The sequence below is a fragment of the Anas acuta genome, chromosome W, assembly GCF_963932015.1.
Source record: "Anas acuta chromosome W, bAnaAcu1.1, whole genome shotgun sequence".
Taxonomy (NCBI): Eukaryota; Metazoa; Chordata; class Aves; order Anseriformes; family Anatidae; genus Anas; species Anas acuta.
Genome location: NC_089016.1, coordinates 5,171,806 through 5,182,310, shown reverse-complemented (window position 1 = coordinate 5,182,310; position 10,505 = coordinate 5,171,806). Strand labels below are relative to the sequence as shown.

The following is a 10,505-nucleotide window of genomic DNA, read 5'->3' as shown; positions in this document are numbered from 1 at the left end:
TGCATGTGGATGTTACAGCTTCTTTGCACCAGCTGCTGCCGCCTTACCAGAGAAAAGTAGATGCAAACAGTTTTTTCTTGTTATTTACATGTGTGCCTCTATTATCAATACTTAACAAAAAATACAGCAAAGAAACACATGTTAAAAAAAAAAAAAAGTAAAAAATAAGTCCACAGCAATGAGCCATATCCAAGGTGAACCATGCACAGAGGATAAGTGTACAAAAAAACATCTGACTCAAATAGATGGGAAATGGTAAATGAGAAATACAGCTACAGAGTTGTCTACATGGATGATGAGAGAGGCTACCAAAGGACGGGCAAGTTGAATTCCTCTTAAGTCCCAAGAAGCAACTCGATGTATGAGAAGTATCTGAATGACCAAAGAGCAAGCGGAGGGAAACTCTGCAGAACAACGGAAACTGCACATGTCCAGATAGTCTGCTGGAAAGGTGAATTCTGATATGGTCTCTTTAATCAGACCAGCTGGAAATACCTGAAAGTCCTGCCTGACCAACCTCATCTCCTTCTATGACCAGTGACCTGCCTGGGGGATGAGGGAAAGCCTGCTGACATAGTCTACCTAAATTTCTGCAAAGCCTTTGACACAATCTCCCACAGTATTCTCCTGGAAAAGCTGGCAGCCCATGGCTTGGACAGGTACACTCTATGCTGGGTTAAAAGCTGGATGGATGGATAGGCCCAGAGAGTAGTGGTGAATGAAGTGAAATCCAGCTGACGAGCAATCACCAGTGGTGTTCCCCAAGGGTTGGTGTTGGGGCCCATCTTCTTTAATATCTTTATTGATGGTTTGGATGTGGGAATTGAGTGCACCCTCAGTAAGTTTGCAGGTGACACCAAGTTGGGGGAAGTGTCAAACTGCTGGAGTGTAGGAAGGCCCTGCAGGGGGACCTGGACAGGTTGGATTGATGGGCAGAAGCCAGTGGGATGAGGTTCACCATGGCTAATTGCCTGGTCCTGCCCTTTGTTCACAATAACCCCAATGCAAGGCTACAGGCTTGGGGCAGAGTGGCTCAAAAGCTGTGCAGAGGAAAGGGATCTGGGGGTGTGGTCAAAACTTGCCTGAAGATGAGCTGGCAGCATGCCAAGGTGTCCAAGAAGGCCAACAGCGTCCTGGCTTGTATCAGTAGCGTAAGCAGCAGGACCAGGGAGGTGATCATTCCCCTGTACTCTGCTCTGGTGAGGCCGTACCTCATGTACTCTGTTTAGTTTTGGGCCCCTCACTTCCAGAAGGACATCCAGGTGCTGGAGTGTGTCCAGAGAAGGGCTACAAACCTGGTGGAGGGCCTGGAAAATGAGTGCTATGAGGAGCAGGTGAGGGAACTGGGGTTGTTTAGTCTGGTGAAGAGGAGGCTCAGAGGAGACCTTGTTGCTCTCTACAGCTACCTGAAAGGAAGTGGTGGGGAGCTGAGTGTTGGCCTCTTCTCACAGGAAACTAGTGATAGGACTAGAGGGAAGGGCCTCAAATTTTACTGGGGGTGGGGTTAGGTTAGAAATTAGGAGACATTTCTTCCCAGAAAGAGTAGTCAGGCATTGGGATTGGTTTCCCAGGGAAGTGGTGGAGTCACTGTCCCTGGGGGTGTTTAAGGAAAAGCTGGACATGGTGCTTACGAACACGGTTTAGTGGGTGACATTGGCAGTAGGGCAACGGTTGGATGACCTGATCTTGGAGGCATTTTCCAACGTTGACTTATGATTCTATGATTCTCTGACGGGGAAGATGAAAGGCGGTGCTCAGGAGACAGAGTTCTGGCAATGGCACTACAGAGGAAGATCAGTATTTTTTCTCCTGCTGTAATAATCATCAATAAATATGATCATTTTGATTTCATGGGACACCTCAAATATTGTATTAGAAGTGTTCAATCATTTCAGCTGATTGCAGTGTGCTGATTGAAGTGAAATTTTTGAAATTCTTAAAATAACTGTAGGCAATCCTCATGGTTACAACAATAAATGACAGTTTTCTGTCATGCATGGAGCCCTGATGTCACAAAACCCTCCCTGCCCAACCCTTGCTGATGGGCAGAGGAGCAGGGGCACCTTACAGAGGAGCTGTGGTTGAGGAGCCAGGGCGGGCATCCCTTGTCCTGAGCTGAGGGCCAGCAGCATGAAGGGTTCCTGGAGAGTCACCATTACTTCCAGCCTTATTGCCATGTTCTCAGGGCTCCTGCAGCTCTCCTTGAAAGGTAAGGTTGTCAGGAACTCCTTCTGAAGGGGAGACACAGGGGCTGTCAGCTGTCCAAAGCTGCAAGTCGTGGGCTGTGGGGGAGGCTGGACAGGGCTGGTGGCTGCTGTGGGAGCCCAGCCTGAGAGTCCCGCTGGACTTAGGGAACAGTGCGGCAGTCAGGACTATCCCATCCCATGCTAGGGCTGTCCTGAGCCCTAGGGCTTGTCTGGGCATGGCTCAGTGTGTCCTCAGGAGTGTGCCAGAAACCCTTCCCCTTGTACTGCTCTGCTAAAGGGGAACTCTGTTCCTTGGGTGATGAGACACTGGAAAGCAGCCCTGCAGAGAGGGGTCTGGGGGTTTTGGTTGATAGCAATCTGAATATGAGCCAATAGTGTGCACTGGCAACCAGAAGGGCCAACCGTATCGTGGGGTGCATCAAGCATGGCGTTGCTAGTCAGTTGAGGGAGGTGATTGTCCCACTCTATCTTGCACTGTTGGGGCCTCACCTTGAGTAGTGGAGGGGAAGTGGTGGAGTCACCATCCCTGGAAGTCTTTAAAAGCCGTTTAGATGTAGAGCTTAGGGATATGATTTAGTGGGGACTGTTAGTGTTAGGTCAGAAGTTGGACTCGATGATCTTGAGGTCTCTTCCAACTTAGAAATTCTGTGATTCTGTGATTCTGTGATCCTTATGAGTCCTGCCCAACTTGGGATATACTATGATTCTATGATTTTTGCACCAACTCCCACCTCCCTTCCTCTGACATCTGGCTGCACATAGTTTTTTGTTGTTATTTTTGTGTGTGGGTGTCTTTTTCTTTTAATATTTACAAAAAATGTATATTAAAAAGAAACAAACACCAACAAAAATAAAAGAAGCAACCAAACAAAAACCACAGTCCACAACTGTGAGTCAACTCTAACTTGCCTCCAATGAGGTGCACCATCCACAAGGGATGACTGTACAAGAAATTTTTGACACAGATATAAGAAATGGTAAAAGAGAAATATAGAATTGGCTACAGGGATGATGAAAGGGACTACTGAAATACAGGCAAGCTCAACCTCCTCGAAATCCCTAGAAGCAACTGTGCATATGAGAAGTATCTGAATGACCAAAGAGCAAGAGCAAGTGGAGGGGAACTCTGCAGAAGAGCGGAAAATGCACGTGCACACACTCTGCTGGAAAGGTGATTTCCAGCATGGGCTGTTTCATAAGGCCAGATGGAAATACCTCAAAGACTGAGGAGATGAAGTGCAGTGCAGTGCAGGGGAAGATATATATATACATACATATATGTACATATCCGCATTATCTGCCTTTCTTGGTGGGAATATTCACATCTTTCTGTCTGTATAGTGAAAAATATTTGTGTAGCTACAGCTGTAACTACAGCTATATGTGCAAGTAAAGGTAAATGTATACGCAGAGTTACACGTGTACACATAGATAACTGGGAGAGAGACGGGCAAGTGTCTGGGATTCTAGGATTTTACATCACCTGAACTATCAGGAAACCAACCCAGAAGTGCTGGGAGCTGGGGAGAGGGGACATGTGGAGGAAGGTCCCAGTGACACGGCTGGGAGGTGGGTTGTGATGCCATTCCTACTGCAGTGACCTGACTGCCTGGTGGCAGGCAGGAAGACACGGCGATGTCATTGAGTGCATCACAAACCCCATGGGACATAGGGGGCACCTCAGGCAGGGGACAGCTCTGTTGAGCCACCATGGCTGGGCTGCTGCTGCTGAGGTCACCTCCTCACAACACTGTGATGGGCCAGGAGCAGGCAGGCCTCAGGAGGCCATCAGGAGCAGCAGCTGTGGAAGCTGCAGGCAGATGCCTGGGCCCTGGAGAGGGCTGCCCTGCAGTGATGCCAGCTGGACATGGGGTGGGAGCCTGTGGGACAAGGCCTGGGAAAGTGCTGGATATGACAGAGCACAGTGTGAGAAGGGAGAGAGTACAGGCAGGGCTGTGAGGGACAGCAGCACTTCACGTGCCCTTGGTGGGCATAGATATGAGCAATGGCCAAACAGCCATTCCAGCCTTTCCCAGCTTCCCCCCAATTCTCCCAACTCCCTGCTCTCTGCCCACCTCCCTGCCCTCTGCCCAGCCCAGCCCAGCAGCCCAGGCTGGGGTGACCCCAAGACAGTGCTCACCACAGGTTGCTGCAGGGCTCTGGGCACTGCCACCACAGCCACAGCCCCTCCGAAGGCCACAGCAGCTCCTGGGGCACAGAGGGCTCAGCGCCACAGAGGGGAGCATCCGAGGCAGAAGCATACAGAGGTCAGTGTCCCCTGCTGTGTCCCCTGCTCTCTTCAGCAGCGGATCCTCAGAGGCCTGCAGCCCCTCCGTGCCATCCCTGGGGTTTCTTAGGCAGCTCCTGCTACATCAGGGCCAGGGCATCCTGCCCCAAGCTGCTGCAGCCAGAAAGGGTTTGCTCGTCCCATTACTTCCTGATCAGCTGAGAGTGGGTCTCAGACAAAGAAGTTGTGGTTTCATTTATTTTGTTTAAATACACAGAGAGTCTGGCTCCTCGTTTATGCAAAGCCTCAGGGTCACAAAAGATATGTTGGTACAAGGGGATGAAGAACAGCATTTCTTTGTGGAAAACAATATCACAAGGGAAAATGAAAAAACAAATCAAATCCATCCGGAAGTTAAGACAGCTTGCCCTATCATTACATAAACTCTAATTCATCTGAGGAAGAAGAAAAGAAGCAGTTTATAGCTGAGGAAATGTCCAGTCAGTTTCCTCGGCACATCCTTAAATATCTCCATGACATCACTTTCCTAATGGCATTCATGAGCTCCTGGTTCCTCATGCTGTAGATGAGGGGGTTCACTGCTGGGGGCATCACCGAGTACAGGACAGTCATCACCAGGTTCAGGGATGTCAAGGAGATGGAGGGGGGCTTCAGGTAGGCAAACATGCCTGTGCTGAGAAACAGGAAAACCACAGCCAGGTGAGGGAGGCACGTGGAAAAGGTTTTGTGCTGTCCCTGCTCAGAGGGGATCCTCAGCACAGCCCTGAAAATCTGCACATAGGAAAAAAGAATGAAAACAAAACACCCCAGAAAGAGAAAACCACTAAATGTGAGAAGCCCAATTTCCCTGAGGTAGGAGTCTGAGCAGGAGAGCTTGAGGATGGAGGGGATTTCACAGAAGAACTGGTCCACAGCATTGCCTTGACAGAGGGGCAGGGAAAATGTATTGGCAGTGTGCAACAGAGAATAAAGAACCCCACTGCCCCAGGCAGCTGCTGCCATCTGGGCACAAGCTCTGCTGCCCAGGAGGCTTCCGTAGTGCAGGGGTTTGCAGATGGCAACGTAGCGGTCATAGGACATGACAGTGAGAACATAATACTCTGTTGACAGTAAAAAGAAGAAGAAAAAGACCTGTGCAGCACATCCTGAGTATGAAATGGTGCTCATGTTCCAGAGGGCATTGGCCATGGCTTTGGGCAGAGTGGTGGAGATGCAGCCCAGGTCAAGGAGGGCGAGGTTGAGGAGGAAGAAGTACATGGGGGTGTGGAGGTGGTGGTCATAGGCTATGGCGGTGAGGATGAGGCCGTTGTCCAGGAGGGCAGCCAGGTAGATGCCCAGGAAGAGCGCGAAGTGCAGGAGCTGCAGCTCCCGTGTGTCTGCAAATGCCAGGAGGAGGAACCCGGTAATAGAGCTGCTGTTGGACATCTGATCCTCCTGGAAATAGGAATCTGCTCCTCTAGATAGGGAGGCCTGTTCAAGGAGGAAAGAGAATTGAAATGTTAGGGTGGACCTCTGTGAGGTAAACCTAGCCTATTGTTTTGTAGAAACCATAAAAAACTGCCTCTGCTTTTGGGAAGACTGGTCCTCTACTTGATCTCAAAGTGATGCTGCCTGATGGTTCTATGGGGGACAAGAGACTCTGCAGCAGACAAGTCTGTACTAGAACAGTAAGTAAATGGAACATGAGGTGGTCTCAAATGAACTGTGTTTGATGTAAAAAGGAGTTTTGGAGCATTTTTCTTAAAATTCATGCAACTGCAGAGCAGGGCTTTGTGCATAATTCTTTGGTTTTGTGAGGAATGTTTTAACAATTTGTGTCAATAGAGAGCTATTCGTATTTGTATGTTCTTTCTTTGAAGTCTCTGATGTCTGGGGGTTTCAGAACAACTGTTAACAACTAGTAACTGTTATGACTTCTGAATGGGACACTGTGCAAGCCCCTGATATCTGGCCAGGAGATTAAGGAGAAGAGAGAAGCTGAAGGACGGCTAGGAGACAAAACTTGCAGGAGACGCTGTGTAAGCTTTTGACATGCAGCCAAGGAGTACAAAGGGGAAGGCCAAGAAACAAAAAACTGAGAGGAAGACTATGAGCCTTCAGCATGAAAGACCCCCAGAGGCAAGTGTAAAGTAACAAACCAAAGCACAATGCACAAAGCCCTGCTCTGCAGTTGTAACTTGCAGTTGTACACTTGCCCCCGCCCTACACCTGAGGAGTGTATTTAAGTCACAAATGCTTGGCGCTTGTACTGCTCACCAAGTAAAATCTTGGGGTCCTGCAAGGCAAAGGGACTGTCCCTCAGGGCAGAGTGAGAACAGCTGGGGTATCCATCAGTCCTATTCCCAGCTGCCCTGTGAAGGCACCTCTGGAGGATGGTCACAATCAGGTGTTTCCCTGAAAAGAACCTGGATGCTGCTGAGAGCAGAGGAATCCAGGTTCAAAGTGCAGATCTCTTAACCCCTCACCCATCTCATCGTACCTGAGGAGGATCTCAGCTCTCTGCTCTTCATGACTGTCACAGAAAGATCATAGCAGCTGCCCATATACAATGATTCAGCGGCATTTGTATGGCCTTAGGACTGCCGTGTCTTCTCCATGGGGCTGCTAGATAACACAGAGCTGCTAGGGCAGAGCTGTGCTCTTGTGGAGGGCAGCCTGCAGCCCGGCAGAAACCCCATGTAAAGAGTTAAATTTCCTTAGATTGATGTCCTGAAAGCAGAGTCAGCTTCTTCTCCACACACAGCATTTCCCCCAAGACCCAACAGTTAGGAGGGAACATGGATGCCTTTTATTCATGGACGTATCTAAGAGAACATCATCATCAGTTTTCGAGCTGTATCCTAAATTCTCATCCCCAAAACTCTAGTCAGTCCAAAGAAACTCATGACATTATTGTTAGATGAGAAAAAAAGCCAAGGAGTTTTTATGGGGAAGGCATCAGCAGGGCACGGATGGTAGGGAAGTGCCCCCCACCTCCTGCCTGCAGCTCACAGCCCCCACCCCATCAGAGCTGGGTGCTCAGATCTGCCCTGCAGACACCTCCTGGCAGCAGGGCTCTGCCCAGGGGCAGCTCGCTAGCTCCGGATCACACAGACCCTTTTGGCACTGCCCATGTGGTGGCGAAGCTTATTATGAGCAGTTGGATAGGAAGGGGACTTGTGCAGTCCGTGTAATGCTATTTTTGAAGGCTGAGGAGACTCAGATTTCTCTTGGAAATAGCAGAGTCTATTTCTACTCCCACTAAGCCAAAGAAGAAAAAAAGATGAAAGCAGTAACGCAGGAAAGCTGAGCCTGAAGCAGCTAACACCTGCCCTGACTCTCCTCTTGCAAAGTCCCCTCGGAAACCACTGGTGGTGCTGTGGAGCTGTGAGCAGCCTGCCACAGGCAGCAGTCTACCACAGGAACCGGACTTGCTGGGGGTCCATGTAACCCTCCTCGTGTTGGCTTAGGACTGCACGTCTCTCCTTGGCTTAGGACTCTCAGAATCTCCTTGGAAATATCAGATCTATTGCTCTTATCACTGAGCCAAAGAAAAGAAAACTGAAAGCTCAAAAGGCTCAGGAAATCTGAGAGGGAAGCCAAAAACACCTCTCTGATCCTTCTTCTTGAAATATCCACTTGGATACATCCTGCTTGCGCTGTGGAGCAGGCTGCCCCAGGCAGCAGCCTCCCACCAGCAGCAGGACCCTGCCCTGCCGGGGGGGCTCCTTCCACCCGCAGCTTCTCCCCGCAGCACCCTGGGCAGCTCCCCGGGCAGGCTGAGTGCTGAGCCTGGCAGGTGGCAGAGGCCCTGCCCCGCCACACAGCCCCTGGGGCACAGCAGGGACCCTGCTCTGCACCACAGCCCTGGACACCCCTGCCTGCACCCCCAGCTTCTCCTGCCTCCACGAACTGCAGCTGCATTGCCCTCCAGCCACAGACTTACCGGGTGCAGGGCTGGGAAGTCTTCTCCCGCAGGGAGCTCTGGGCATCCTGCCACTTCTGCCTGCCTTTAAGCACTGTGTCTCTGCAGGCAGTGCCCCCAGCCCTGCTGCGCTGTGCAGAGGAGCTGCTCCTGGGCAGAGCTGTCTCTGTGCAGCGCTGCCCGCTTGCCAGGAGCTCCCCTTGGGCCCAGGAGCCCGGCCCAGCTCAGCAGCAGAGGCCCAGCCCAAGGCCTCCCTTGCTCTGCCCCCCACCAGGCTCCCTGCACATGGCCCTGGGGCTGCAGGGGAACCTGCTGGGAAACAGCCTGAAGGAATCCCTGGGGCTCCCTCCCTCAGCTGGGCACGCACACTTCTTGACAACAAGTACATTTCTCCAAAAAGTTAGGCAGCAGAATCCGTTAAGACATCTCATGCTGGATTTTAATCCTGTTGCTAGGAGGGCACTCAGATCACACCCATGCCTGCCCAAGGCACACAGGAACTGGGATTCGCCTGCCCTCACTTCAGGGGTGCACCACATGGGCACCTGCAGGTGTGCTCCTTTTTTCATCTCCAGGATCATTAATGGAGATGGAGGAAATCAGGGGGCTGCAAACACCTGGTGACATGTCAGGGGGCAGAGGTACGTGCAGGCATCTGCAAGCTCTCATGGAGGTACCCTGAGGGACAGGGCAGCACATGGGGATATCCCCTTGGAGGCTGGTGGGGGATGCCTTTGGCCAGCTGAAATGACAGCAAATGCACCCATTTAGGACAACTAAACCTGTCCCTCCTTAGTAGGCTCAGGGCAGGCTGTAGAGGCATCCACCTGACCCAATGGAGAACTGTGCCACAGGGAGAGCTGAGTCTCTCTCTCCCTCTTCTCCATCTGGTTTTCCCTCCATCTCCAGGGACTGTAACGGCACTTGTCTCATGGACATCCCTACATTGCCTAATGAAATTCGGGGCAGCTGCTCTATTTAATAGCCAATTGCAAACCTGCAGTGCTACCTGAGATGCCAACGCTGCCCAGCACCACTGGAGCATGCAGCCGGCATGGGCAGCACAGGACCCACAGGACAGCTCTGGCCATTCACAGCTGGTACTTAGAGGGCACGCCTGAGGGCATCTCTGGTAGACCTGGTGCTTATGAGCAAGTGACTGCTTCCCAGAGAGCCAAGGTCTGTCCCACTTCTATCGGGTAGAGGCAGGCAGTGCACAGATATGAGGCACATCACACCAGAGTTTCCACTTGTGTCATTCAGCTCGCAAACACTGCTGCTGCTTCTCATCCCCACCCGTTAATCACTCTTATGGTACTATCCAGACACAGTGATTTTTTCTGTGTCCCTGGATCACAGGATGCCCATATCCAAAGACATTGTCAGCAGCCCATTCTCGTGCCTGGAGATCGGTCACAGCTCCAGCACTGGCCCTCAGGGCTGCACCAACACCACAAAGGCCCTCTGCTGTCAGGGCGGCACAGCCCAGGCCTGTTTCCTTCTGGCCTTGGGAACACCAAGGCTTGCCCTCCTTGGGGTCCCTCATTTCATCCTCCTATGGCCATCTGCCATCCACGGCAGCATATCTGCCCTGCTGGAAAGCCTTTGCATGTCTTGGGTCTTGGGCAGAAGGTCTGGGACAAGTCTGAGTTTGGCCCTTGTGCCACAGCTGAGGTGCTGCAGCCCAGATGTGCCCCAATGCCCTCAGCCTGGGGCACAGACGGGAGGAGCTGGATCCCCACTGAAAGGAAGCTGTGTCAGCATTAAGGAGTGCACTGCATCTGTCCCAACCTGTTCTCCCTACTCTCCCCTTCATCTGCAGTGCTGCACTACCCCTCTCCCTTACCATGAGGTGCTGAAGGTAAGTTTGCCATTCCCTCGTGTGCCACCTCTGCCTGTGGCATGGCAGCGAGGATGTCCTGGGCGAGGGTGCTGAGGCCTTCTCTGAGCACAGAGCCTTGTGGGACATGAGGGGAGGAAGGCTCGGGAATGTGCTGCAATTCCCTCCATATAACATATCCTAATGCATCCTAACACATATAATGCATCCCAGGTGCCTTCGCTCCCATTGTTTGAAAAAAGCCCAGCCCCAGGACAAGACTCAAACACTACCTTCCTGGGAGAGCTCCCAAAAGCAGAGGTATCT

At 51.5% G+C, this 10,505-nt stretch overlaps 1 protein-coding gene across 1 annotated transcript; it reads right to left on the bottom strand.

Moving 5' to 3' along the window:
• Window positions 1-4,775: 4,775 nt before the first annotated feature.
• On the bottom strand, window positions 4,776-5,910 carry LOC137847319 (olfactory receptor 14A16-like). Its single transcript, XM_068665605.1, has one exon. It carries the CDS (start codon window positions 5,878-5,880, stop codon window positions 4,936-4,938), a length of 945 nt encoding a protein of 314 aa, XP_068521706.1. The 5' UTR covers window positions 5,881-5,910; the 3' UTR covers window positions 4,776-4,935.
• Window positions 5,911-10,505: the final 4,595 nt, after the last annotated feature.